The 27,515-nt window shown below is 43.0% G+C and overlaps 1 protein-coding gene across 8 annotated transcripts in view; it reads left to right on the top strand.

Moving 5' to 3' along the window:
* Positions 1–27,515, top strand: part of mslnb (mesothelin b) — a 121,004-nt gene that overhangs the window by 34,594 nt on the left and 58,895 nt on the right. For 2 of the 8 annotated variants that reach the window (XM_029740120.1, XM_029740116.1), the window contains exons 11-69: positions 2,151–2,386; positions 3,507–3,594; positions 6,042–6,185; positions 6,352–6,554; positions 7,053–7,177; positions 7,940–8,058; positions 8,588–8,764; positions 8,895–8,926; positions 9,048–9,145; positions 9,266–9,285; positions 9,390–9,411; positions 9,552–9,579; positions 12,869–12,953; positions 13,189–13,335; positions 13,544–13,755; positions 14,491–14,591; positions 14,683–14,801; positions 14,898–15,074; positions 15,181–15,212; positions 15,326–15,423; positions 15,532–15,554; positions 15,870–15,891; positions 16,007–16,034; positions 16,143–16,227; positions 16,362–16,508; positions 16,610–16,821; positions 17,837–17,937; positions 18,029–18,147; positions 18,362–18,538; positions 18,667–18,698; positions 18,844–18,941; positions 19,046–19,074; positions 19,237–19,258; positions 19,378–19,405; positions 19,696–19,780; positions 20,079–20,225; positions 20,453–20,664; positions 21,044–21,144; positions 21,364–21,482; positions 21,578–21,754; positions 21,861–21,892; positions 22,006–22,103; positions 22,211–22,233; positions 22,508–22,529; positions 22,645–22,672; positions 22,781–22,865; positions 23,000–23,146; positions 23,248–23,459; positions 24,297–24,397; positions 24,489–24,607; positions 24,822–24,998; positions 25,105–25,136; positions 25,250–25,347; positions 25,456–25,478; positions 25,691–25,712; positions 25,828–25,855; positions 25,964–26,048; positions 26,183–26,329; positions 26,431–26,642. In XM_029740120.1, the coding sequence (XP_029595980.1) occupies positions 2,151–2,386; positions 3,507–3,594; positions 6,042–6,185; positions 6,352–6,554; positions 7,053–7,177; positions 7,940–8,058; positions 8,588–8,764; positions 8,895–8,926; positions 9,048–9,145; positions 9,266–9,285; positions 9,390–9,411; positions 9,552–9,579; positions 12,869–12,953; positions 13,189–13,335; positions 13,544–13,755; positions 14,491–14,591; positions 14,683–14,801; positions 14,898–15,074; positions 15,181–15,212; positions 15,326–15,423; positions 15,532–15,554; positions 15,870–15,891; positions 16,007–16,034; positions 16,143–16,227; positions 16,362–16,508; positions 16,610–16,821; positions 17,837–17,937; positions 18,029–18,147; positions 18,362–18,538; positions 18,667–18,698; positions 18,844–18,941; positions 19,046–19,074; positions 19,237–19,258; positions 19,378–19,405; positions 19,696–19,780; positions 20,079–20,225; positions 20,453–20,664; positions 21,044–21,144; positions 21,364–21,482; positions 21,578–21,754; positions 21,861–21,892; positions 22,006–22,103; positions 22,211–22,233; positions 22,508–22,529; positions 22,645–22,672; positions 22,781–22,865; positions 23,000–23,146; positions 23,248–23,459; positions 24,297–24,397; positions 24,489–24,607; positions 24,822–24,998; positions 25,105–25,136; positions 25,250–25,347; positions 25,456–25,478; positions 25,691–25,712; positions 25,828–25,855; positions 25,964–26,048; positions 26,183–26,329; positions 26,431–26,642 (5,918 nt within the window). Of the gene's footprint in view, positions 1–2,150; positions 2,387–3,506; positions 3,595–3,904; positions 5,038–6,041; positions 6,186–6,351; positions 6,555–7,052; positions 7,178–7,939; positions 8,059–8,587; positions 8,765–8,894; positions 8,927–9,047; positions 9,146–9,265; positions 9,286–9,389; positions 9,412–9,551; positions 9,580–12,868; positions 12,954–13,188; positions 13,336–13,543; positions 13,756–14,490; positions 14,592–14,682; positions 14,802–14,897; positions 15,075–15,180; positions 15,213–15,325; positions 15,424–15,531; positions 15,555–15,869; positions 15,892–16,006; positions 16,035–16,142; positions 16,228–16,361; positions 16,509–16,609; positions 16,822–17,836; positions 17,938–18,028; positions 18,148–18,361; positions 18,539–18,666; positions 18,699–18,843; positions 18,942–19,045; positions 19,075–19,236; positions 19,259–19,377; positions 19,406–19,695; positions 19,781–20,078; positions 20,226–20,452; positions 20,665–21,043; positions 21,145–21,363; positions 21,483–21,577; positions 21,755–21,860; positions 21,893–22,005; positions 22,104–22,210; positions 22,234–22,507; positions 22,530–22,644; positions 22,673–22,780; positions 22,866–22,999; positions 23,147–23,247; positions 23,460–24,296; positions 24,398–24,488; positions 24,608–24,821; positions 24,999–25,104; positions 25,137–25,249; positions 25,348–25,455; positions 25,479–25,690; positions 25,713–25,827; positions 25,856–25,963; positions 26,049–26,182; positions 26,330–26,430; positions 26,643–27,515 lie in introns of those variants that run through there. The other 6 variants (XM_029740122.1, XM_029740121.1, XM_029740123.1 and 3 more) reach the window with 6 other exon arrangements.

Below are 27,515 nucleotides of genomic sequence, written 5' to 3'. Positions count from 1 at the left end.
GATGAATACAGACAGCCGCACAGTAATGTCTCTTATCGATGGCGGTTATGATGTCGTTTAGGACCTTGAGCATGGCTGAGGTGCACCCATGACCAGTTCTGAAACCAGATTGCATAGCGGCGAAGGTACGGTGGGATTCGAAATGGTCGGTAATCTGTTTGTTAACTTGGCTTTCGAAGACCTTAGACAGACAGGGTAGGATAGATATAGGTCTGTAGCAGTTTGGGTCTAGAGTGTCACCCCCTTTGAAGAGGGGGGTGACCGCGGCAGCTTTCCAATCTTTGGGAATCTCAGACGATACGAAAGAGAGGTTGAACAGGCTAGTAATAGGAGTTGCAACAATTTCGGCAAATCATTTTAGAAAGAGAGGGTCCAGATTGTCTAGCTTGATTTGTATGGGTCCAGATTTTGCAGCTCTTTCAGAACATCAGCTATCTGGATTTGGGTGAAGGAGAAATGGTTGGGGCTTTGGCGGGTTGCTGTGGAGGGTGCCGGGCAGTTGACCGGGGTAGGGGTATCCAGGTGTAAAGCATGGCCAGCCATAGAGAAATGCTTATTGAAATTCTCAATTATAGTGGATTTATCGGTGGTAACAGTGTTTCCTAGCCTCACTGCAGTGGGCAGCTGGGAGGAGGTGCTCTTATTCTCCGTGGACTTTACAGTGTCCCAGAACTTTTTTGAGTTAGTACTACAGGATGCAAATTTCTGTTTGAAAAAGCTACCCTTAGCTTTTCTAACTGCCTGTGTATATTTGTTCCTAACTTCCCTTAAAAGTTGCATATCACGGGGGCTATTCGATGCTAATGCAGGACGCCACAGGATGTTTCTGTGCTGGTTAAGGGCAGTCAGGTCTGGAGTGAACCAAGGACTATATCTATTCCTAGTTTTACATTTTTTGAGTGGGGCATGCTTATTTAAGATGGTGAGGTTGTCACTTTTAAAGAATAGCCAGGCATCATCTACTGACGGGAGGAGGTCAATGTCATTCCAGGATACCCCGGCCAGGTCAATTAGAAAGGCCTGCTTGCAGAAGTGTTTTAGGGAGCGTTTGACAGTGATGACGGGTGGTCGTTTGATCGCAGACCCATTACGGATGCAGGCAATGAGGCAGTGATCGCTGAGATCTTGATTGAAAACAGCAGAGGTGTATTTGGAGGGCGAGTTAGTTAGGATGACATCTATGAGGGTGCCTGTGTTTACGGATTTGGGGTTGTACCTGGTAGGTTCATTGATAATTTGTGTGAGATTGAGGGCATCAAGCTTAGATTGTAGGATGGTTGGGGTGGTAAGCATGTCCCAGTTTAGGTCACCTAGTAGCACGAGCTCAGTAGATAGATGGGGGCAATCAATTCACATATGGTATCGAGGGCACAGCTATGGGCAGCTATTGAGGTCCTGTCTTTATCATTCCTCACTACCTTCTATTGAGGTCCTGTCTCTCTCTAACCATGTCTGTCTCTAACCCTGTCTGTCACTAACCCTGTCTGTCACTAACCCTGTCTGTCTCTAAACCTGTCTGTCTCTAAACCTGTCTCTCTCTAAACCTGTCTGTCTCTAAACCTGTCTGTCTCACCTGTCTCTCTCTAACCCTGTCTCCAAACCCTGTCTGTCTCTAAACCTGTCTCTCTCTAACCCAGTCTCTAAACCCTGTGTGTCTCTAACCCTGTCTGTCTCTAAACCTGTCTGTCTCACCTGTCTCTCTCTAACCCTGTCTCTCACCTGTCTGTCTCTAACCCTGTCTCTAAACCCTGTCTGTCTCTGACCCTGTCTCTCTCTAACCCTGTCTGTCTCTAACCCTGTCTGTCTCTAACCCTGTCTCTCTCTGACCCTGCCTGTCTCTGACCCTGTCTGTCTCACCTGTCTCTCTCAAACCCTTTCTGTCTCTAACCCTGTCTGTCTCGCCTGTCTCTCTTGAACCCTGTCTCTAAACCCTGTCTCTCTCTAACCCTGTCACTCTCTAAACCCTGTCTGTCTCACCTGTCTGTCTCTAACCCTGTCTGTCTCACCTGTCTCTCTTGAACCTGTCTCTAAACCCTGTCTCTCTCTAAACCCTGTCTGTCTCTAAACCCTGTCTGTCTCACCTGTCTCTCAGCCCCTCCACAGATAAACCTGTCTCTCTCTCTAACCCCATCTTTCTTCCCCCTCCACAGAAGCCCCTGTCTGAGATCAGGAGCACCACTCTAACTCAGGTTGTGTTGAACTGGACTCTGGCCGAGCTGGCCGGGAACTACAGGTCCCAGGAAGACGAGCCAGAAGACTGGATGGAAGACATATTGGACGTAGAGGACTGGTATGACCATGTAGTGGTGCCTGTTCTCCGCCGTGTCCTGCCTCACGACCAGACGCACATACCTGGCAGCCTCAAGGCCGTCTTCTACAAAGTGTTGTGAGTAAAATGTTCACTAAATATACTGACAAATACAACACTAGAGATAGAAACATATGTAGTCTCAAACATAGAGCCAAAAGACAAGCATAATAGTAGGTACTAAATCTGGCCCTCATATCATCACGGTCACCTAATCATCCCCAGTTTACAATTGGCTCATTCATCCCCCTCCTCTCCCCTGTAACTATTCCACAGTGTCACGGCTGTTCGAAGGAGCGGACCAAAATGCAGCGTGTTCGTAGTTCCACATATTTATTAAACGTGAAACTGAATGCAATACATAAATAACTTGAAACCACAAAAACAACAAACTGTGACGCAGAGAGGAAAACACATTACTCAAAAGATAATAACCCACAAAACAGGAAGAGAAAAACCCCTACTTAAATATGATCTCTAATCAGAGGCAATGAGGATCAGCTTCCTCCAATTAGAGATTGACCCCAAACAATCCCAACATAGAAATAGAAAAACTAGAACTTAAACATAGAAATAGAAAACATAGAACCAAAAACACCCCCTGTCACGCCCTGCCCTACTCTACTATAGAAAATGACATCTTACTAGGGTCAGAACGTGACACACAGGTTGTTGCTGTAAATGAAAATGTGTTCTCAGTCAACTTACCTGGTAAAATAAGGGTTAATTAAATAACATTTAAGTGGCAAATAAAGTCCCAAATATAGTGTCAAACATGCTGACAGATGTAGTTAGTACCACACATAGTACCATACACCCAGATGTAGCTAGTACCAAACATAGTACCATACTGACAGATGTAGCTAGTACCAAACATGTCCAACATAGTACCATACACCCAGATGTAGCTAGCACCAAACATAGTACCATACACCCAGATGTAGCTAGCACCAAACATAGTACCATACTCCCAGATGTAGCTAGTACCAAACATAGTACCATACACCCAGATGTAGCTAGTACCAAACATGTCCAACATAGTACCATACACCCAGATGTAGCTAGTACCAAACATAGTACCATAGCTGATGCAAGAAAGTCACTGATCATGATATTTACTGACCGTTACTGACGATCTGTGTTGTGTTCTATGTTAACTGTCTCTACTATGTCTCTGTATCTATCTCTGTCTCCGTAGCTACCTGAACTCAGATATGGACAGCATGGACAATGACACTATGCCCCTTGACATATGTAGCATCACCCTAGAGGAGAGGTCATGTGGGGTGAGTAGCTACAGCCGTCTATATATCATGACACTATGCCCCTTGACGGATATAGCATCACCCTAGAGGAGAGGTCATCTATATCATGACACTATGCCCCTTGACATATGTAGCATCACCCTAGAGGAGAGGTCATCTATATCATGACACTATGCCCCTTGACATATGTAGCATCACCCTAGAGGAGAGGTCATCTATATCATGACACTATGCCCCTTGACGTATGTAGCATCACCCTAGAGGAGAGGTCATGTGGGGTGAGTAGCTACAGCCGTCTATATATCATGACACTATGCCCCTTGACATATGTAGCATCACCCTAGAGGAGAGGTCATCTATATCATGACACTATGCCCCTTGACGTATGTAGCATCACCCTAGAGGAGAGGTCATCTATATCATGACACTATGCCCCTTGACATATGTAGCATCACCCTAGAGGAGAGGTCATCTATATCATGACACTATGCCCCTTGACATATGTAGCATCACCCTAGAGGAGAGGTCATGTGGGGTGAGTAGCTACAGCCGTCTATATATCATGACACTATGCCCCTTGACGTATGTAGCATCACCCTAGAGGAGAGGTCATCTATATCATGACACTATGCCCCTTGACGTATGTAGCATCACCCTAGAGGAGAGGTCATCTATATCATGACACTATGCCCCTTGACGTATGTAGCATCACCCTAGAGGAGAGGTCATCTATATCATGACACTATGCCCCTTGACATATGTAGCATCACCCTAGAGGAGAGGTCATGTGGGGTGAGTAGCTACAGCCGTCTATATATCATGACACTATGCCCCTTGACGTATGTAGCATCACCCTAGAGGAGAGGTCATCTATATCATGACACTATGCCCCTTGACGTATGTAGCATCACCCTAGAGGAGAGGTCATGTGGGGTGAGTAGCTACAGCCGTCTATATATCATGACACTATGCCCCTTGACGTATGTAGCATCACCCTAGAGGAGAGGTCATCTATATCATGACACTATGCCCCTTGACGTATGTAGCATCACCCTAGAGGAGAGGTCATCTATATCATGACACTATGCCCCTTGACGTATGTAGCATCACCCTAGAGGAGAGGTCATGTGGGGTGAGTAGCTACAGCCGTCTATATATCATGACACTATGCCCCTTGACGTATGTAGCATCACCCTAGAGGAGAGGTCATGTGGGGTGAGTAGCTACAGCCGTCTATATATCATGACACTATGCCCCTTGACGTATGTAGCATCACCCTAGAGGAGAGGTCATGTGGGGTGAGTAGCTACAGCCGTCTATATATCATGACACTATGCCCCTTGACGTATGTAGCATCACCCTAGAGGAGAGGTCATGTGGGGTGAGTAGCTACAGCCGTCTATATATCATGACACTATGCCCCTTGACGTATGTAGCATCACCCTAGAGGAGAGGTCATGTGGGGTGAGTAGCTACAGCCGTCTGTAGTTCACATCAGTTGCTTTCCAGGCCGACTACTTTGCAGGCGTTGCATCGCATCTTTTTTTATTTCATGTTTTATTGAACCTTTTATTTAACTAGGAAAATCAGTTAAGAACAAATTCTTATTTACAATGACGGTCTACCTCGGCCAAACCCAGACGACGCTGGGCCAAATGTGCGCCGCCCTATTGGACTCCCGACCACGGCAGGTTGTGATTTGCTTGCATCAACCTATGGTTGCGTGCCGTGTCATCAACAGAGCAGTTGGGCATCGCATGACTATATCATATGATGGGGTTAGCTGATACATTAAACACCTATCCAGGCGTTGTGAGATCTGGCATGGGTCTGAAATGTAATCATTGTAAATAAGATTTTGTTCTTAACTGACTTGCCTAGTTAAATAAAAATAAATAAATAAAAATCATGCTGGAACACGGCATGGAGATAGCTGCTATGGAGATAGCTGCTATGGAGATAGCTGTTATATAAGTTCAACGGCCTGTGTTTTATACCGAGGATTCTCTCGCTTCGATAATAGTAGGCCTCTGACTGATATAGGTAGAATTAGAGGAGTACAGAGACACCTACTGGTGACTGCATGTCATGACAACCTCTCAACATCTCGTTCTCGCGTGATCTCTTTCAGTTAAATTCAAAACAAAAATTCAATTCAATATACTTTGTTGACATGGAAAAGTGAAAAACACTTACATTGTCAAAGGGAATTTTTTTTTTAGCTGCACTGTTGGAGCTCGGAGCATAAGAATTTCACTGTACCCTGCGATTGCATCTGCTACCCTGTCTATGTGACTAATAAACTCATCTAATCATCTATCTAATCTATCAACAATGGTCAAATAAGACATTAATAATGGAATAATAAGGATAACGTTAATAGCGGTAATAATATTAACAGCAATTACAACAAATAATAGTTATGAGAACAATATAATCTTTCTATCTGTCCCTCTCTCTTGCTCTAGTTGACCAATGCTGTGGAGAAAGTGGCGCGCGTCCTACACTGTGTTGCCCGAAGCAACTTGACGATGTCCGAGGAGACTATTATGCGTCTGGTCGTGGAGCTGACTGGGCGGCTCAACTCATTGGTCCAGAAGTTCTCCACCGCGGTAAGCCTCAACCAATCATTAGGGGACTTATTTGGACATTAGATCAATTAATCAAATTAATTATAACTTAAATGGTCATTTACCATAATATGTACACTGTAGAGTTATGCTGCTGATGTCACAAAATGAATTAGACAGTGTTTAAGATTTTACCTTCCCCATACAGAACTTCAGTGAGGTGGCGCACCACTTCCAGGAGGTGTTTGGCCAGGCAGACTCCCCGGCTCTGACCCAGGAGAATCTCAACGACCCAGACTTCATCAGGCTCTGGTTCCAGATCAAACTGAAGCCCCTGCTTCCCTCCGTCCCTCCCAGCCTTCTCTCCTGCCTCAGCACCAAGAACTTCACCTGCCCCGTCTACCAAGCCCTGTGAGTAACACTAAACCTAACCTAACCTAACACTAATACATCTACCAAGCCTTGTGAGTAACACTGAACCTAACCTAACCTAACACTAATACATCTACCAAGCCTTGTGAGTAACACTAAACCTAACCTAACCTAACACTAATACATCTACCAAGCCTTGTGAGTAACACTGAACCTAACCTAACCTAACACTAATACATCTACCAAGCCTTGTGAGTAACACTGAACCTAACCTAACCTAACACTAATACATCTACCAAGCCTTGTGAGTAACACTAAACCTAACCTAATCTAACACTAATACATCTACCAAGCCTTGTGAGTAACACTAAACCTAACCTAACTACTATTGTAAAGTGGTTGTTCCACTGGATATCATAAGGTGAATGCACCAATTTGTAAGTCGCTCTGGATAAGAGCGTCTGCTAAATGACGTAAATGTAAATGTCTAACCTAACCTAACCTAACACTAATAATAATATATCTATGGTTCCACAGTGTGGGGGAGCTGAGTGAACAAATGAAGCTGATGGACCAGGAGGACGAGCAGATGTATGAAATGCATGGTCACATGATCTACAAACAATTCCTGTTGCCCTTCCTGTTGAATCACAACTCCTCAGGTAAGAGTTCTGATTGATTAGTTCTCCAGGCAAAACCGTTTATTTTTACTACTCTAATTACGTTGGTAACCAGTTTATAATAGCAATAAGGCATCTCGGGGGTTTGTGGTATATGGCTAATATACTCTTTCCTCTGGTCTAAAAAATATCCCAATGCCCCAGGGCAGTGTTTGGGGACATTGCCCTGTGTAGGGTGCCGTCTTTCGGATGGGACGTTAAACGGGTGTCCTGACTCTCTGAGGTCATTAAAGATCCCATGGCACTTATCATAGAGTAGGGGTGTTAACCCCAGTGTCCTGGCTAAATTCCCAATCTGGCCCTCATACCATCATGGCCACCTAATCATCCCCAGATTCCAATTGGTTCATTCATCCCCCCTTCCTCTCCCCTGTAACTATTCCCCAGGTTGTTACTGTAAATCTGAATGTGTTCTCAGACAACTTTACCTGGTAAAATAAGGGTTAGATAAAAAATAAAGTATAAACCCTTTCAGTTTGTTTACCCACACATAGAAGTAATAGAAGAAAAAATGGACTACTTCAAAATGGAGATGGCCTCAATGGCGCTGCCCGTGCGCTCATAGATACAACGTTGCGATCTCTATACAACTCTATGGTGGCAAGCTTCAGACTCTTGTCATGTGATCTTCAGCAGTCGCAGTCCCACAGCATATTGATTATTACTATTAAATGAAAGAGAAATCATTATAACCCGCAAATGGCCTCTGATATACTGATATCCCTTCACTGTTTCAATCTTCAGACCCACAGTGCATCTCTTCAGCCAGTAGCAGTGCAGACTGGCTGATCAAGAACTTTGGTGGATTCTCTGCATTCGCTCCTCTGAGGGATTTCTATGATCTAAATGGTAATTTCTCTGCTGTAAGTATGAGAGTCATGTATGTTTCAATGTCGGCTGACTGCACCACCATGTTTATACTGTATATACACTACTGGTCAACATTTTGGACACACCTACGCATTCAAGGGTTTTTCTTTATTTTTACAATTTTCTACATTGTAGAATAATAGTGAAGAAATCAAAACTATGAAATAACACATATGGAATCATGTAGTAACCATAAAAAGTGTTAAACAAATCCAAATATATTTTATATAGCCACCCTTTGCCTTGATGACATGACATCTTTGCACACTCTTGGCATTCTCTCAACCAGCTTCACCTGGAATGCTTTTCCAACAGTCTTGAAGGAGTTCCCACATAGGCTGAGCACTTGTTGGCTGCTTTTCCTTCACTATGCGGTCCATGATTATACAGTACATAGATATTTGGATTATTATGTATTCAGTGATTATATTGAGTCACCATATCAGCAATTGTTATGTTTCTAACATTTGATAGAGAAACTGAATCTAATGTTTAATAACCTTCGTGTCTCTTTCCTTCCAGTTGTCAGCCCTGGAGGTTCTCTCTCCAAAGCAGACTGCAGAGCTGGTGGTGTTGCCTCTTCCTGGTCTTCCAGGGAAAGCTGTCATCATCAACACAGTGTTTGACTACCTGACTGAGTCACCAAAGGAGAGGAAACTCCCTGAGTTCCTGTACCACCTCATAAGGCTGTCTGCGGAGGTAACACAGCTCTACTGGTCAACAATGAGCTAGCCTAACAATGCGACCCAACATTTTGAGGCAGGATACGACAACCTGAAAACACCTTTTCACCATTATAAATTAACTCTTTCATAATGTTTTGTTTCAGATAACAATGCCCTGCAAATCGTACAAAATCATGTAAGTTAGACTAAATGGGAGAACTGAAGCTCTGGCTCTTTGAAACACAAGCAATGTTGAACCTCTGTTCTGTGAAATGCAGTGGTTTATTATGTTAACTTCCTTGTTGTGTCTGTCTCAGCTTTGAGCGTCTGTACCAGGCCTTATCGTCTGTACCTCCAGAGATGGAGCCAGTCGTCTGGGCCAACATAGACAACCTGATGCAGACCGCTCCAGCAGGTCATTCACACTTCTAATCTTTTCATCAATCCTTCATGTTGTTTATGATCTAAATAAATCCTCACAAATATTTCCCATCATACCCTGTTGTTTACCACATGTGTTTGTTTATTTGGTCAGGTTGTGGATTGGATGAACAGGTAAGCAGAAAATATATTGAATACATTGAAATATGTTAGGAAAAGATTAATATTGTAATTTCAAAACATCACAATTGTAATTTAAATAACTGTTTAATTTTCAGTGCCCATCAACACCATTTAATTGTAAGTTTTATTTGCATATATTTACATATCTGTATTTAACAGTGCTATCGAGTAATAAGATACAGATATACTGTACATTTGTCTGAAACAAATAAATTACAAGAAACATACTAATCTCTTTCATTTGTGACCATCAACAGATACCAGAGTCTGTGCTGGAGTCAACAGGTACATACATACATCACATTACATTTATGCTAGGTGCTGTTGTTCTAGTGCTAACGTGCTAATGCTAGGTGTGCTAATGCTTAGCTAACATTATAGCTAGTCGGCTACTGTACATACTAGGGTTTAATATTTTGCGGTATTTTACAAACGTTCCATCCTGAGAATAAATCACTTTTCTCCCGGGGGACCCGGTATTTCCTGCCAAAACCAGAAGTGTCATTCAAAAGCATTATAAAGCGTATAAATATGTCTGGATTTTTATTAGAGCTTTGATCAGAATGAAAATGTAAAGTTGATGCTACCTGAGCCTGATATATATTAAATACATTTTATGAGCCCTACATTAACGACATTTAATGAGCCCCAAAAAGTCAAAATGATTGTGCCATTATCCAATATATAGCCTATATGATATAGACTACTTCAAATTACGCACGACAGAAAAACATAAAAGCCCATAGATGTAGCTAGCTATATGCTCTGTTGGCTAAATAAATGAAACTAGCTCCAGTAGACTATTTGAGTGTGAACTGTATTACTGTACTGTATTGTATTATACGGACTTGAATTACGCACATCGTTCAAACCATGATAAAGCAGAAGAGAACATGCGATTCTGGTGCAGCACATGCGGCCTAAAAAGTTACAAGTATAGACTAGTGAATTTTATTTTAATGTTGAAATATAATTGGGCCTATTTGTATAATCAGTAGGCTGACACATAAACACCTTTTGTAATATTTCCCTTAATGTTATTAGCCTACCTCCTCTTTCTCTCTCTATTGTTGCTTCATTCCTTCCTCACTTTCAACTGTTAAGTGAAATAAGTTTTGTTGTCCTTATCGTCATCATTCTAATGACATTCTTGGAATAATATAGGACTAGAATTAGATGCAGAAGGCTTTCACTTCTCTTCACGAAGATTGAATGGTTATGGCTCTGAATTAATAACTGCTCTAGCCTACCGCCATTGCGCGTTCCTCTTCTTTCAAACTACCCGTGAGTTCAATTGTCTGCTCAATTTAACGTTCAGCAAACAAGAGGCTTGCGTCCCTCTTAGAATAGTCTATTGGTATAAGAAACTCCAAGAAGGCTCCAAGAGTTAAGCAGCGTTTTTTAAGGAGAGGCCGGCGAGGCACAGGTGCTTGCGTATTGAGCAAGAGACAGAGGCTATAAATTAGAAGCTTATTATGCATAACTCATCATTAGTTATCTAAATAAGGCTAATACTGCATTATATTTATTACCTGAAAGAGGTAGGGTAGGACATCTATATATTGGGCGATATATCAATCTAGACAGGATGATCTATTTTGGATGCAATTTGAATGGAGTCGATGGAGAGAGAGAAATACTGCGAGAGAGTGGTTGCGCGTGCACAGATTTAAAGCAACGATATTCGAGTGATAGGCAGTTTTAAACTCTGCAGCCACAAACAAAATAAATCTTTACAATTAAAAAACAAGGTGACCCTGAAAGCCAGATAGAGATGGGTAGATTAAAAAACAAGGTGACCCTGAAAGCCAGATAGAGATGGGTAAATTAAAAAACAAGGTGACCCTGAAAGCCAGATAGAGATGGGTAGATTAAAAAACAAGGTGACCCTGAAAGCCAGATAGAGATGGGTAAATTAAAAAACAAGGTGACCCTGAAAGCCAGATAGAGATGGGTAAATTAAAAAACAAGGTGACCCTGAAAGCCAGATAGAGATGGGTAAATTAAAAAACAAGGTGACCCTGAAAGCCAGATAGAGATGGGTAAATTAAAAAACAAGGTGACCCTGAAAGCCAGATGGGTAAACTAGACGCTTATTCAGTCTTTATATTACTGTAGCATTGGAGGTGCCTCAGCAAATACAGGCCTACCTGTCACAAGAAAAAAATCTACCATGATGAGATGATAGATCTACACGTCTGTCCCCACCCTGAGACGGGCCCCGTCTGTCCCCACCCTGAGACGGGCCGTCTGTCCCCACCCTGAGACGGGCCCCGTCTGTCCCCACCCTGAGACGGGCCGTCTGTCCCCACCCTGAGACGGGCCGTCTGTCCCCACCCTGAGACGGGCCGTCAGTCCCCGCCCTGAGACGGTCCGTCTGTCCCCCACCCTGAGACGGGCCGTCTGTCCCTCCACCCTGAGACGGGCCGTCTGTCCCCCCCCCCTGAGACGGGCCGTCTGTCCCCCACCCTGAGACGGGCCGTCTGTCCCCCACCCTGAGACGGGCCGTCTGTCCCCCTCCTGAGACGGGCCGTCTGTCCCTCCACCCTGAGACGGGCCGTCTGTCCCCGCCCTGAGACGGGCCGTCTGTCCCCGCCCTGAGACGGGCCGTCTGTCCCCGCCCTGAGACGGGCCGTCTGTCCCCGCCCTGAGACGGGCCGTCTGTCCCCGCCCTGAGACGGGCCGTCTGTCCCCGCCCTGAGACGGGCCGTCTGTCCCCGCCCTGAGACGGGCCGTCTGTCCCCCGCCCTGAGACGGGCCTTCTGTCCCCGCCCTGAGACGGGCCGTCTGTCCCCGCCCTGAGACGGGCCGTCTGTCCCCGCCCTGAGACGGGCCGTCTGTCCCCGCCCTGAGACGGGCCGTCTGTCCCCGCCCTGAGACGGGCCGTCTGTCCCCGCCCTGAGACGGGCCGTCTGTCCCCGCCCTGAGACGGGCCGTCTGTCCACGCCCTGAGACGGGCCGTCTGTCCCCGCCCTGAGACGGGCCGTCTGTCCCCGCCCTGAGACGGGCCGTCTGTCCCCGCCCTGAGACGGGCCGTCTGTCCCCGCCCTGAGACGGGCCGTCTGTCCCCGCCCTGAGACGGGCCGTCTGTCCCCGCCCTGAGACGGGCCGTCTGTCCCCGCCCTGAGACGGGCCGTCTGTCCCCGCCCTGAGACGGGCCGTCTGTCCCCGCCCTGAGACGGGCCGTCTGTCCCCGCCCTGAGACGGGCCGTCTGTCCCCGCCCTGAGACGGGCCGTCTGTCCCCGCCCTGAGACGGGCCGTCTGTCCCCGCCCTGAGACGGGCCGTCTGTCCCCGCCCTGAGACGGGCCGTTTGTCCCCACCCTGAGCGTTGATGATTCATCATGCAGAGGCCGTAGAGAAGCTCTATTTAGACATCACATATAATTTAACAGTTCCATTTCACACCATGCTGTTAATAAACTCTAAATAATTTATTATAATTTACCGGTTTCTCGCAGTTATTTATCCTGGGAAAATGGAGGGGTTTTGGGCGGTAAATCTCTGTAACTGGGTTCCCGCCATTCAACCCTAGTACATACCTCTGCTAATTCTGTCTTTTAAATTCTCCACAGCTATCCACTACAACACCACCTGCACATGGGGAATATGACAGAAGTTCTATGCAAATTCAGCTTGGAACAGTATGCTTGTTCACAGGTAATTAGTTGCTTCTAAAGTAAAAACAAATATTTCATCTTGGACCAATAGATATCATTGTGCTGATCTGGTTTGTTAAGTAATTAATAATGTGAGGAGTATGTCTGTGCATCGGTGAGATTCTTTGCCGTGATTCTAACGCATGAGAGACAAAGACATGGAAATACCAAGGCAGAGAAAACTTCTACATGTATTCATTCATTGACTCCACAACATCTGTTCTTCTCTCTCGAAGCTGAAAGACTTCCCTGCAGAACACCTGGTGTCTCTTCTGAAATGTAAACTGCCTGGCAACTCCTCTCACTCTAAAGAGACCTGGAAGGTTCTCCTCACCAAACTGACCTCTGTCTTAGACCAAGCTCTGGACATGTTCTCCAATATGGTGAGAATATACAGTAGATCAACGTTCCTTAAATGTGTGAGGCGCGTTCAGCAGGACGCAACGTTTTGGAAAGTTCACATAGGAATATGCTATGTAGGAATCACGGAGGATCTATTCATGGTTGTCTATATGCAACGTTCGAGAGCGTTTTGCAACTGAACGTGGCCCTGTTGTTCTGTTATTGAATGACCGATCTCTTCCTCCCCAGTCCAAACCTGTCATTGGCCCAGCACTATCCCAGGTGCTAGATGTGATTGGAGAGATCCGGGTCAACAGGCTGACTGAGGATCAGCTGAGAGACAGTGATGTCATCAGGAAGTGGTTCTCTGGGCGTCTGAGACTGTTCCTGCCTTCTGCATCAGGAGGGTTTCTGCACTGCCTCAGCACCAAGAACCTCAGCTGTGACACGTATCAACAGATGTATGTATGGTTAAAGGGATACTTTGGGAAACCATTTAACTACTTCTCCAGAGTCAGATGAACTCTTGGATACCATCTTTATGTCTCTGCGTGCAGTTTGAAGGAAGTTGCTGACTACTGCTAAGGCAATTGCTAACTAGCATTAGCATCAATGACTGGAAGTTTATGCAGATACCCATAGACGTCCAGTCATGGCGCTAACTCTAGTTAGCATTGGCTGGCGAAACTACGTCTAACTTCTTTCATACCGGACACAGAGACATAAAAATGGTGTCCACAAGTTCATCTGACTCTGGGAAAGTAGATACAGGGCCTCATTGCCAAAATCCTGAAGTATCCCTTAATAGATTGATATTAATGCATAACATGTAGCCCCTACCTGCAGTCAAAGGACCAAATAGCACTCTATTGGACTCATTTGATGAGAGAAAGAAAAATTGCAGAAAATGCAGTGTTTTTTATGTCAAAATGTTTCGTTACATTTCAGTTTTCTGTGATTAATATAAACTGTAATATTGGGGTGAAACATCAAAATGTAAAACATTTCAACTCTATATCTGACATAGTACTTTTAAAAAAAGTCCATAACCGTGTGTGAGGGGAATACTTCTGTTTCAAAGTAGATTTCTTTAAGACCACCAAGAAACACTCTATGACCCTGATAAAGCCCACTGCCGTAAAGGGTTAATGTGATTCATATCAAGCTGATAGTATGTTCTCTTTCCTTTCTCACAGACTGAAGGAGTTCAGCAATCAATTTGACCAAATGGACCAGATGAGACAAGAGCTGGTGGTCAAATACTTCATCCAGCCCTTCCTGACCAAAAACTCCTCAGGTTTGGAAGATAGCAACTAGAGTAAAAGCAGCAAACTGTTCCTCAACTTCATTTAATCTTTGACCTTAACCAATTGGTCTCCTCCCTCCAGACTCTGGCTGTGTGTCCAACTCTAACAGCAGTGTGGACTGGCTGCAGAAGAACTTGGGGCCATTCTCAGTTCTTGTGTCCCTCAGGGACCTGCTAGAATTCAACACAGACTTCTCTCCTGTACGTCTCATTTTTCTGCCGACTACGCCACAATGATTATACATCAATATTTGTCCTCATCAAGTATTGATAACCTTCTTGTCTCCTCTCTTCCAGTTGTCAGCCCTGGAGGTTCTCTCTCCAAAGCAGACAGCAGAACTGGTGGTGTTGCCTCTTCCTGGTCTTCCAGGGAAAGCTGTCATCATCAACACAGTGTTTGACTACCTGTCTAAGTCACCAAAGGAGAGGAAACTCCCTGAGTTCTTGTACTACCTCATCAGGCTCTCTGAAGAGGTAGCACTTTGTGCATTAGTAAACAAAAGTTTTAACTTGTACCTGAACTGATATTGATGCTTTATCTTGTTGTTATATTGATGAAGACCTTTGATGTCCTTTTCAGATGATGCTACCATGCGATAGCTTTAAGACCATGTAAGTGGATTCAACAGAAGACAAACAATGAAGAGATAATTTATCTTCATGATCTTGTAAAACCACAAATCACTACTACACTTTGACATATCTGTTGTCTGTGTCTGTCTCAGCTTTGAGCGTCTGTACCAGGCCTTACCGTCTGTACCTCCAGAGATGGAACCAGTCATTCAGGCCATTATAGACAACCTGATGCAGACCGCTCCAGCAGGTCAGTCGTCCTTCATTAACCACGTTGACTATTTTAACATGAATAAGATTATTAAAACAATATATCAACTGACTATTTTTCAATGCGTTTTCTAACTTTTGTTGACAGATTGCTTGCCGATGAATATGAAGGTGAGAATGCATCTCTTTTTTATTATTATATATTTCATTGACTACTGCAATGAAGTAATGTAACTACTGCAATTGACTATTGTAATGAAGTAATGTAACTACTGTAATTGACTATTGTAATGAAGCAATGTAACTACACTAATTGACGACAAGTGAAGTAATGTAACTACTGTAATTGACTACTGTAATGAAGTAATGTAACTACTGTAATTGACTATTGTAATGAAGCAATGTAACTACTGTAATTGAATATTGTAATGAAATGGCCCATTATTATTGATACCTTTGTAATATAATATCTTCTGTCTTTTTCAGTGTCCAATAACACCAGCGAACGGTAAGTGTTTTCTCTGACAGCAACAACAGATTTGATACCTACTGTACCGTATATATTGCTGCATGAGAGTCTAAAACTAAACATGTATTTCTCTTTTTCTCCTGGTCATTTGCAGATAGCAGAGTCTGTGAAGGAAATGCCAGGTAACAAGTTTATCACCTGTATCTAAGATCTACCTGGTCTTAATCCATTTAGTAGCCTCTTATGGTTATCAGTGATATGACCGTTTGTTCTATTTGATACTTCTACAGTGATTCACTACAAAGTTATTTGGCGACATCAAATACAGCGAACGTGCCCTGTAACTTTTCCCTGGAGGAGTATGCCTGTGCATCGGTGAGATTTTTCCACTATGGCCGTGATTCTAGTGTATGAGAGACAAAGAGATGCTGTAGAGATACCAAGGTAGAGAACATCCTCTACATGTATTCATTCATTGACTCCATGTCATCTGCTCTTCTCTCTCAAAGCTGACAAACTTCACTGCAGAACACCTGGTGTCTCTTCTGAAATGTAAACTGCCTGGCAACTCTTCTCACTCTAAAGAGACCTGGAAGGTTCTCCTCACCAAACTGACCTCTGTCTTAGACCAAGCTCTGGACATGTTCTCCAATATGGTGAGAATATAAATCAACCTTCCTTCACTCTGCTGATCAAGGGCAAGGTTGCAGTGTGTTGTTATTTTTCTGAATGACCAATCACATCTCTTCCTCCCCAGTCCAAACCTGTGATTGGCCCTGCAGTATCCCAGGCACTGGATGTGATTGGAGAGATCCGGGTCAACAGGCTGACTGAGGATCAGCTGAGAGACAGTGATGTCATCAGGAAGTGGTTCTCTGGGCGTCTGAGACTGTTCCTGCCGTCTGCATCAGGAGGGTTTCTGCACTGCCTCAGCACCAAGAACCTAAGCTGTGACACATATCAACAGATGTATGTTTTATAACCGCCTCGTAACACTAGGTCCTCATAATTTAGGTCCTCATGAGCTATACATAATTTGACAGTGGTATATGTTTACATGTTACATGTTAGTCATTTAGCAGACGCTCTTATCCAGAGCGACTTACAGTAGTGAATACATACATTAGATACATTTCATGCATTTTTTTTTGTACTGGCCCCCCGTGGGAATCGAACCCACCACCCTGGCGTTGTACACACCATGCTGGCGTTGCAAACACCATGCTCAAAGAATATTTTATATACCATGTCGTCTTGAAAATACCCCTCGAGAGGGGACTCTGTTTGTCCCAGCAATTAGTAGCGGATATTGGTGCGTTCTGCTGATTGAGAAGAATCCAATACAATTTCCTGGATATTTCTAGGTCAAACACAAGGGGAGCAATCATGGGTTGGGGTCAGGGGTTAACCCACCGTTAAGGACGTCGCACCCAGAAGGTTAAGCCACTAGAAATGATGCGTTTTCTCAATGATATTTACTGCCCTAACACATCATTCGTTTTCATCAAGCTTTTTCATTCTCTATTTAAGAACATCTAGGGGTATCTGAAACACATGTCAAATAAGTATTTGTTGAAACATTAGAAGTGTACCTTATTGCCATTACCTCAATGAAAGCACTAAATAATACATATGATATGTCAAATTGAGTAATGCCAAATTTCAGTCAGAAGGAAGTGTGATTTAAAGTGTTGGAAATGCAGCAGAAAGTTATTGGAAAGGTCAGGAAAACATCAGGAAAGATCTTTAGGCAATAAATGTGCATGAACTTCTGTGTAGAAGAAAAGGTCATTATTGCTTTCAATTCATCATTATCTCCTGTCATTCTGAGCAGATTCTGTCGCAGTCGTCCTCTTCCCTTCTATCGAGTCCGGGTCAAACTGTTCAAACGCTAGAGCGACATTTCTAGGAAGATGCTCCCGGTAGAGGTCCCGCGCGGACCTCGTACCTAGAGGCTTAATGATTTATATTTCCTTTCTCACAGACTGAGGGAGTTCAGCAATCAATTTGACCAAATGGACCAGATGAGACAAGAGCTGGTGGTCAAATACTTCATCCAGCCCTTCCTGACCAAAAACTCCTCAGGTTTGGACCATAGCAACTAGAGTAAAAGCAGCAAACTGTTCCTCAACTTCATTTAATCTTTGACCTTAACCCATTGGTCTCCTCCCTCCAGACTCTGGCTGTGTGTCCAACTCTAACAGCAGTGTGGACTGGCTGCAGAAGAACTTGGGGCGGTTTTCAGTCCTGCTGTCCCTCAGCGACCTGTTGAAACTCAACACAGACTTCTCTCCTGTACGTCTCACTTTCTGCCGACTACGCCACTTTGTTTATACATACATATATTTTATTAATGACACAATAAATGGGTTGTAAAGCATTCTAGTTAAGTCTGTACATCAGTAATGTTTTCACACATCAGTTCACCCAGGTTAATATGTCAATTTTTGATGTTGGAGGATGCGTTTTGAACATTACAATCTCTCTCTTTCCACCTGTCTCCTTCCAGTTGTCAGTCCTGGAGGTTCTCTCTCCAAAGCAGACTGCAGAGCTGGTGGTGTTGCCTCTTCCTGGTCTTCCAGGGAAAGATGTCATCATCAACACAGTGTTTGACTACCTGTCTAAGTCACCAAAGGAGAGGAAACTCCCTGAGTTCTTGTACCACCTCTCCAGGCTGTCTGTGGTGGTAATGATCCCAAAGATTATTAGTAATGCTGTCTTTGAGTTAACTGAAAAAACATTACTGTCTTGCCTCAATATGGTGATGTTAACTTCTATCCTTAACTTCTATGTTAACTTCTATCCTCTCCCCAGACTCCAGTCGGCTGCCCAGTTTACCAGACCATGTAAGTCAAACTTTAGACAATAGGTTGATTAGGCGATCCATGATATGCAGATCTAGTGATTACATACATTTTCTCTATATTCATGTAAAAAGATTAAATAGACGAATCTTTTAAATTACATTGTCTTTGTATTGGCTTTGCACAGTTTTGTGAGGCTGTACCAAGCCATGTCAGCATTGCCTCAAGAGATGGAGCCAATCATCTGGGCCAGTGTTTATGACCTCACAGAATCTGCACCAATGGGTGAGTCAGGTGCACTGTCTTTTTCTCGAATCAGATTCCAGATATAATTTGTTTTATTTTTTTACTCAATTTAATCTCTATGTATTTTGTTTTCATGTGAACAGATTGTGCTCTGGTACCAGTTAACCAACAGGTAAGTCAGTTCATGTCTCATTAAAATGTTTCAAGATTGTGAAAGAACATTGTTCTTTATGCTTCTTATATTACCCTGAACTTACAATAGGGGGAATGGACAACCGTGTGACTCGTCTAAGAGACTTTCCTTAATGATTATTTTGTATCTCTTGTTTTCCAGTGTCCAGTGTCATCGCACAATGGTAAATTAAGTTTAGTAAACAACACCTTGATACGGTACCCTACCCTAATCTTTATCCCAGAACTGCACATTTAATGGAATATCAAACGTCCTGTTTTCTTTTTTTTTTATCTCTCTCAGCAACAAGAGTCTGTGCCAGTGTTGACAGGTACAGTAAGACGTTATTCAGACTAGACTAGGGTTGCAAAATTCTTGTAACTGTCCCAAAATTCATATATATATAATTTTTTTTCCTGGTTGGAGGATTTCAAGAATAAGGAGGAAATAATCAAGTTATCTGGAATCTTCCAACCTGTTTTTCTGAAAAACTGGGCATTTTGGGAAACTCCCCAGAATTTTGCAAACCTAGTCCAGCCATGTGATTGAAACACACTGATCCTGATTGTGAGAGTTGGTTGTGAGTTTGACACTGATACTTCTGTCTTACCTGTGTTATAGTTCATCTCTACAACAGCTCTTGGACTCTGAGATCTCAACGGGACGTCTATGTGACTTCAGCATCAAACAGTACGCCTGCTCACAGGTATGGGTTTAAATGTCTTCAGACAATCATGTTTGTACTTATAGATTACTGGCTTTGTGCTTATAGCCTACGACTTTCTGTATTTACGAGTCACAGAAAAAAAACTCAACTTAACATTTCGATTAATTAGAATCATTCACTGGTGGTTAATGTTAAGTCCATGTTCTACCTCTTCAATAAAGCAAAAAACATAGGGAAGGAGTGGGACTGCAACTGCAACTGCCTCACTGCTTAAAGATGGACCAAATTTGTGCAACTGAAGTAGTAATAGTCGCTAAAATACTTGTCTCTCCTTCAGCTGAAAGACCTCACAGCTGAGAACCTGGTCACACTGCTGAAATGTAAACTATCAGAGAACAACACATACTCCAAAGAGACCTGGAAGCTGTTCTTCACTAAAGCTTCTGCAGTTCTGGATCAGGCTCTTGTACTTCTCTCCAACCAGGTACGTCTGATTCTGAAAACATTGTGGTTGTCCTTACCAATGTCGACGTAACCAATTTCTCAGCCCTAGAGTTTCCGAATAGAGCATAAAAATGTAACAACTTTGTTCAAGGCCAGGAATAGTTTAGGGTTGGCCTAGTTTGAGGTTAAAGTTCAAGTAAGTATGTGGTGTATCGGGTCAGGGTTTGCCAAAGCATGAAGTGACCAACCACATCTCTTCCTCCCCAGTCTGAGCCTGTGATTGGCCCAGCACTATCCCAGGTGCTGGATGTGATTGGAGAGATCAGGGTCAACATACTGACTGAGGATCAGCTGAGAGACAGTGTTGTCATCAGGAAGTTGTTCTCTGGGCATCTGAGACCGTTTCTGCCGACTGCATCAGAAGGGTTTCTGCACTGCCTCAGCACCAAGAACCTCAGCTGTGACTCTTACCAAGCTGTGTAAGTGGTTACTATTTGGGTTTATGACCTTAGTGTGTCAGGTCCTCACAAAGTTAGGTATTAGGTCCTCATAATGTAGGTATTAGGTCCTCATAATGTAGGTATTAGGTCCTCATAATGTAGGTATTAGGTCCTCATAATGTAGGTATTAGGTCCTCATAATGTAGGTATTAGGTCCTCATAATGTAGGTATTAGGTCCTCATAATGTAGGTATTAGGTCCTCATAATGTAGGTATTAGGTCCTCATAATGTAGGTATTAGGTCCTCATAATGTAGGTATTAGGTCCTCATAATGTAGGTATTAGGTCCTCATAATGTTATGTCCCCTAAATGTTAGGTCCTTATAACTCATACACATTACTCACGTATCACTTTCAGGGTGAAGGAGTTTGGAGCCCAGTTTGATCACATGACCCTAGAGCAGCAGCAGCTGGTTCTGAAGGAGCTGGTCATCCCCTTCCTGTCTCGACCCACAACAGGTAATCATCAGCTGGTTGAATGTTTGTTTTTTTGAATAGTTGATTGGTTCGTTTTAAAGTATATCACAATGTTTTTTAATTTATTTTTATTTTTATAGTTTGTGATGACATGTAATAACATTATACAATGTAGAACTGCAAATTTGTATAGGTTCAGACCAATCGCATGTTTGTGTTTTGATGGTTATGTCTGTATGTTAATAACCCTCTTCCCTCCAGACTCTGGCTGTGTGTCCAACTCTAACAGCAGTGTGGACTGGCTGCAGAAGAACTTGGGGCCATTCTCAGTTCTTGTGTCCCTCAGGGACCTGCTAGAATTCAACACAGACTTCTCTCCTGTACGTCTCATTTTCTGCCGACTACGCCACAATGATTATACATCAATATTTGTCCTCATCAAGTATTGATAACCTTCTTGTCTCCTCTCTTCCAGTTGTCAGTCCTGGAGGTTCTCTCTCCAAAGCAGACAGCAGAACTGGTGGTGTTGCCTCTTCCTGGTCTTCCAGGGAAAGCTGTCATCATCAACACAGTGTTTGACTACCTGTCTAAGTCACCAAAGGAGAGGAAACTCCCTGAGTTCCTGTACTACCTCGTCAGGCTCTCTGAAGAGGTAACACTTTGTGCATTAGTAAACAAAAGTTCTAACTTGTACCTCAACTGATATTGATGCTTTATCTTGTTGTTATATTGATGAAGCCCTTTGATGTCCTTTTCAGATGATGCTACCATGCGACAGCTTTAAGACCATGTAAGTGGATTCAACAGAATTCTAACAATGAAGAGATCATTTATCTTCATGATCTTGTAAAACCACAAATCACTACTACACTTTGACATATCTGTTGTCTGTGTCTGTCTCAGCTTTGAGCGTCTGTACCAGGCCTTACCGTCTGTACCTCCAGAGATGGAACCAGTCATTCAGGCCATTATAGACAACCTGATGCAGACCGCTCCAGCAGGTCAGTCGTCCTTCATTAACCACGTTGACTATTTTAACATGAATAGATTATTAAAACAATATATCAACTGACTATTTTTCAATGCGTTTTCTAATTTTTGTTGACAGATTGCTTGCCGATGAATATGAAGGTGAGAATGTATCTCTTATTTATTATTATATCTTTCATTGACTACTGCAATGAAGTAATGTAACTACTGCAATTGACTATTGTAATGAAGTAATGTAACTACTGTAATTGACTATTGTAATGAAGCAATGTAACTACACTAATTGACGACTGTAGTGAAGTAATGTAACTACTGTAATTGACTACTGTAATGTACCTACTGTAATTGACTACTGTAATGAAATGGCCTATTATTGTTGATACCTTTGTAATATAATATCTTCTGTCTTTTTCAGTGTCCAATAACACCAGCGAACGGTAAGTGTTTCTTCTGACAGCAACAACAGATTTGATACCTACTGTACCGTATATATTGCTGCATGAGAGACTAAAACTAAACATGTATTTCTCTTTTTCTCCTGGTCATCTGCAGATAGCAGAGTCTGTGAAGGAAATGCCAGGTAACAAGTTTATCACCTGTATCTAAGATCTACCTGGTCTTAATCCATTTAGTAGCCTCTTATGGTTATCAGTGATATGACCGTTTGTTCTATTTGATACTTCTACAGTGATTCACTACAAAGTTATTTGGCAACATCAAATACAGCGAACGTGCCCTGTAACTTTTCCCTGGAGGAGTATGCCTGTGCATCGGTGAGATTTTTCCACTATGGCCGTGATTCTAGTGTATGAGAGACAAAGAGATGCTGTAGAGATACCAAGGTAGAGAACATCCTCTACATGTATTCATTCATTGACTCCATATCATCTGCTCTTCTCTCTCAAAGCTGACAAACTTCACTGCAGAACACCTGGTGTCTCTTCTGAAATGTAAACTGCCTGGCAACTCCTCTCACTCTAAAGAGACCTGGAAGGTTCTCCTCACCAAACTGACCTCTGTCTTAGACCAAGCTCTGGACATGTTCTCCAATATGGTGAGAATATAAATCAACCTTCCTTAACTCTGGTGATCAAGGGCAAGGTTGCAGTGTGTTGTTATTTTTCTGAATGACCAATCACATCTCTTCCTTCCCAGTCCAAACCTGTGATTGGCCCAGCAGCATCCCAGGCACTGGATGTGATTGGAGAGATCCGAGTCAACAGGCTGACTGAGGATCAGCTGAGAGACAGTGATGTCATCAGGAAGTGGTTCTCTGGGCGTCTGAGACTGTTCCTGCCGTCTGCATCAGGAGGGTTTCTGCACTGCCTCAGCACCAAGAACCTGAGCTGTGACACATATCAACAGATGTATGTTTTATAACCGCCTCGTAACACTAGGTCCTCATAATTTAGGTCCTCACAAGCTATACAACATTTGACAGTGGTATATCAAAGAGTATTTTATATACCAGGTCGTCTTGAAAATACCCCTCGAGAGGGGACTCTGTTTGTCCCAGCAATTAGTAGCTGATATTGGTGCGTTCAGCTGACTGAGAGGAATCCAATACAATTTCTTGGATATTTCTAGGTCAAACACAAGGGGAGCAATCATGGGTTGGGGTCAGGGGTTAACCCACCGTTAAGGACGTCGCACCCAGAAGGTTAAGCCACTAGAAATGATGCGTTTTCTCAATGATATTTACTGCCCTAACACATCATTCATTTTCATCCAACTTTTTCATTCTCTATTTAAGAACATCTAGGGGTATCTGAAACACATGTCAAAGAAGTATTTGATGAAACACTAGAAGTGTACCTTATTGCCATTACCTCAATGAAAGCACTAAATAATACATATGATATGTCAAATTGAGTAATGACAAATTTCAGTCAGAAGGAAGTGTGGTTTAAAGTGTTGGAAATGCAGCAGCAATTTATTGGAAAGGTCAGGAAAACATCAGGGAAGATCTTTAGGCAATAAATGTGCATGAACTTCTGTGTAGAAGAAAAGGTCATTATTGCTTTCAATTCATTATCTCCTGTCATTCTGAGCAGATTCTGTCGCAGTCGTCCTCTTCCCTTCTATCGAGTCCTGCTCAAACCGTTCAAACGCTAGAGCGACATTTCTAGGAAGATGCTCCCGGTAGAGGTCCCGCGCGGACCTCGTACCTAGAGGCTTAATGATTTATATTTCCTTTCTCACAGACTGAGGGAGTTCAGCAATCAATTTGACCAAATGGACCAGATGAGACAAGAGCTGGTGGTCAAATACTTCATCCAGCCCTTCCTGACCAAAAACTCCTCAGGTTTGGAAGATAGCAACTAGAGTAAAAGCAGCAAACTGTTCCTCAACTTCATTTAATCTTTGACCTTAACCCATTGGTCTCCTCCCTCCAGACTCTGGCTGTGTGTCCAACTCTAACAGCAGTGTGGACTGGCTGCAGAAGAACTTGGGGCGGTTTTCAGTCCTGCTGTCCCTCAGCGACCTGTTGAAACTCAACACAGACTTCTCTCCGGTACGTCTCACTTTCTGCCGACTACACCACTTTGTTTATACATACATATATTTTATTAATGACACAATAAATGGGTTGTAAAGCATTCTACTTAAGTCTGTACATCAGTAATGTTTTCACACATCAGTTCACCCAGGTTAATATGTAAATTTTTGATGTTGGAGGATGCGTTTTGAACATTACAATCTCTCTCTTTCCACCTGTCTCCTTCCAGTTGTCAGTCCTGGAGGTTCTCTCTCCAAAGCAGACAGCAGAACTGGTGGTGTTGCCTCTTCCTGGTCTTCCAGGGAAAGCTGTCATCATCAACACAGTGTTTGACTACCTGTCTAAGTCACCAAAGGAGAGGAAACTCCCTGAGTTCCTGTACTACCTCGTCAGACTCTCTGAAGAGGTAACACTTTGTGCATTAGTAAACAAAAGTTCTAACTTGTACCTCAACTGATATTGATGCTTTATCTTGTTGTTATATTGATGAAGCCCTTTGATGTCCTTTTCAGATGATGCTACCATGCGATAGCTTTAAGACCATGTAAGTGGATTCAACAGAAGACAAACAATGAAGAGATAATTTATCTTCATGATCTTGTAAAACCACAAATCACTACTACACTTTGACATATCTGTTGTCTGTGTCTGTCTCAGCTTTGAGCGTCTGTACCAGGCCTTACCGTCTGTACCTCCAGAGATGGAACCAGTCATTCAGGCCATTATAGACAACCTGATGCAGACCGCTCCAGCAGGTCAGTCGTCCTTCATTAACCACGTTGACTATTTTAACATGAATAAGATTATTAAAACAATATATCAACTGACTATTTTTTAATGGGGTTTTTAATTTTTGTTGACAGATTGCTTGCCGATGAATATGAAGGTGAGAATGTATCTCTTTTTTATTATTGTATATTTCATTGACTACTACAATGAAGTAATGTAACTACTGTAATTGACTATTGTAATGAAGTAATGTAACTACTGTAATTGACTATTGTAATGAAGCAATGTAACTACTGTAATTGACTACTGTAATGAAATGGCCTATTATTATTGATACCTTTGTAATATAAAATCTTCTGTCTTTTTCAGTGTCCAATAACACCAGCGAACGGTAAGTGTTTCTTCTGACAGCAACAACAGATTTGATACCTACTGTACCGTATATATTGCTGCATGAGAGTCTAAAACTAAACATGTATTTCTCTTTTTCTCCTGGTCATTTGCAGATAGCAGAGTCTGTGAAGGAAATGCCAGGTAACAAGTTTATCACCTGTATCTAAGATCTACCTGGTCTTAATCCATTTAGTAGCCTCTTATGGTTATCAGTGATATGACCGTTTGTTCTATTTGATACTTCTACAGTGATTCACTACAAAGTTATTTGGCGACATCAAATACAGCGAACGTGCCCTGTAACTTTTCCCTGGAGGAGTATGCCTGTGCATCGGTGAGATTTTTCCACTATGGCCGTGATTCTAGTGTATGAGAGACAAAGAGATGCTGTAGAGATACCAAGGTAGAGAACATCCTCTACATGTATTCATTCATTGACTCCATATCATCTGCTCTTCTCTCTCAAAGCTGACAAACTTCACTGCAGAACACCTGGTGTCTCTTCTGAAATGTAAACTGCCTGGCAACTCCTCTCACTCTAAAGAGACCTGGAAGGTTCTCCTCACCAAACTGACCTCTGTCTTAGACCAAGCTCTGGACATGTTCTCCAATATGGTGAGAATATAAATCAACCTTCCTTAACTCTGGTGATCAAGGGCAAGGTTGCAGTGTGTTGTTATTTTTCTGAATGACCAATCACATCTCTTCCTCCCCAGTCCAAACCTGTGATTGGCCCTGCAGTATCCCAGGCACTGGATGTGATTGGAGAGATCCGGGTCAACAGGCTGACTGAGGATCAGCTGAGAGACAGTGATGTCATCAGGAAGTGGTTCTCTGGGCGTCTGAGACTGTTCCTGCCGTCTGCATCAGGAGGGTTTCTGCACTGCCTCAGCACCAAGAACCTGAGCTGTGACACATATCAACAGATGTATGTTTTATAACCGCCTCGTAACACTAGGTCCTCATAATTTAGGTCCTCATGAGCTATACATCATTTGACAGTGGTATATGTTTACATGTTACATGTTAGTCATTTAGCAGACGCTCTTATCCAGAGCGACTTACAGTAGTGAATGCATACATTAGATACATTTCATGCATTTTTTTTTTGTACTGGCCCCCCGTGGGAATCGAACCCACCACCCTGGCGTTGTACACACCATGCTGGCGTTGCAAACACCATGCTCAAAGAATATTTTATATACCATGTCGTCTTGAAAATACCCCTCGAGAGGGGACTCTGTTTGTCCCAGCAATTAGTAGCGGATATTGGTGCGTTCAGCTGACTGAGAAGAATCCAATACAATTTCCTGGATATTTCTAGGTCAAACACAAGGGGAGCAATCATGGGTTGGGGTCAGGGGTTAACCCACCGTTAAGGACGTCGCACCCAGAAGGTTAAGCCACTAGAAATGATGCGTTTTCTCAATGATATTTACTGCCCTAACACATCATTCGTTTTCATCAAGCTTTTTCATTCTCTATTTAAGAACATCTAGGGGTATCTGAAACACATGTCAAATAAGTATTTGTTGAAACATTAGAAGTGTACCTTATTGACATTACCTCAATGAAAGCACTAAATAATACATATGATATGTCAAATTGAGTAATGCCAAATTTCAGTCAGAAGGAAGTGTGGTTTAAAGTGTTGGAAATGCAGCAGAAAGTTATTGGAAAGGTCAGGAAAACATCAGGAAAGATCTTTAGGCAATAAATGTACATGAACTTCTGTGTAGAAGAAAAGGTCATTACTGCTTTCAATTCATTATCTCCTGTCATTCTGAGCAGATTCTGTCGC

Source organism: Salmo trutta, chromosome 38 (genome assembly GCF_901001165.1).
Source record: "Salmo trutta chromosome 38, fSalTru1.1, whole genome shotgun sequence".
Taxonomy (NCBI): Eukaryota; Metazoa; Chordata; class Actinopteri; order Salmoniformes; family Salmonidae; genus Salmo; species Salmo trutta.
This window is presented reverse-complemented; position numbering and strand designations above follow the sequence as displayed.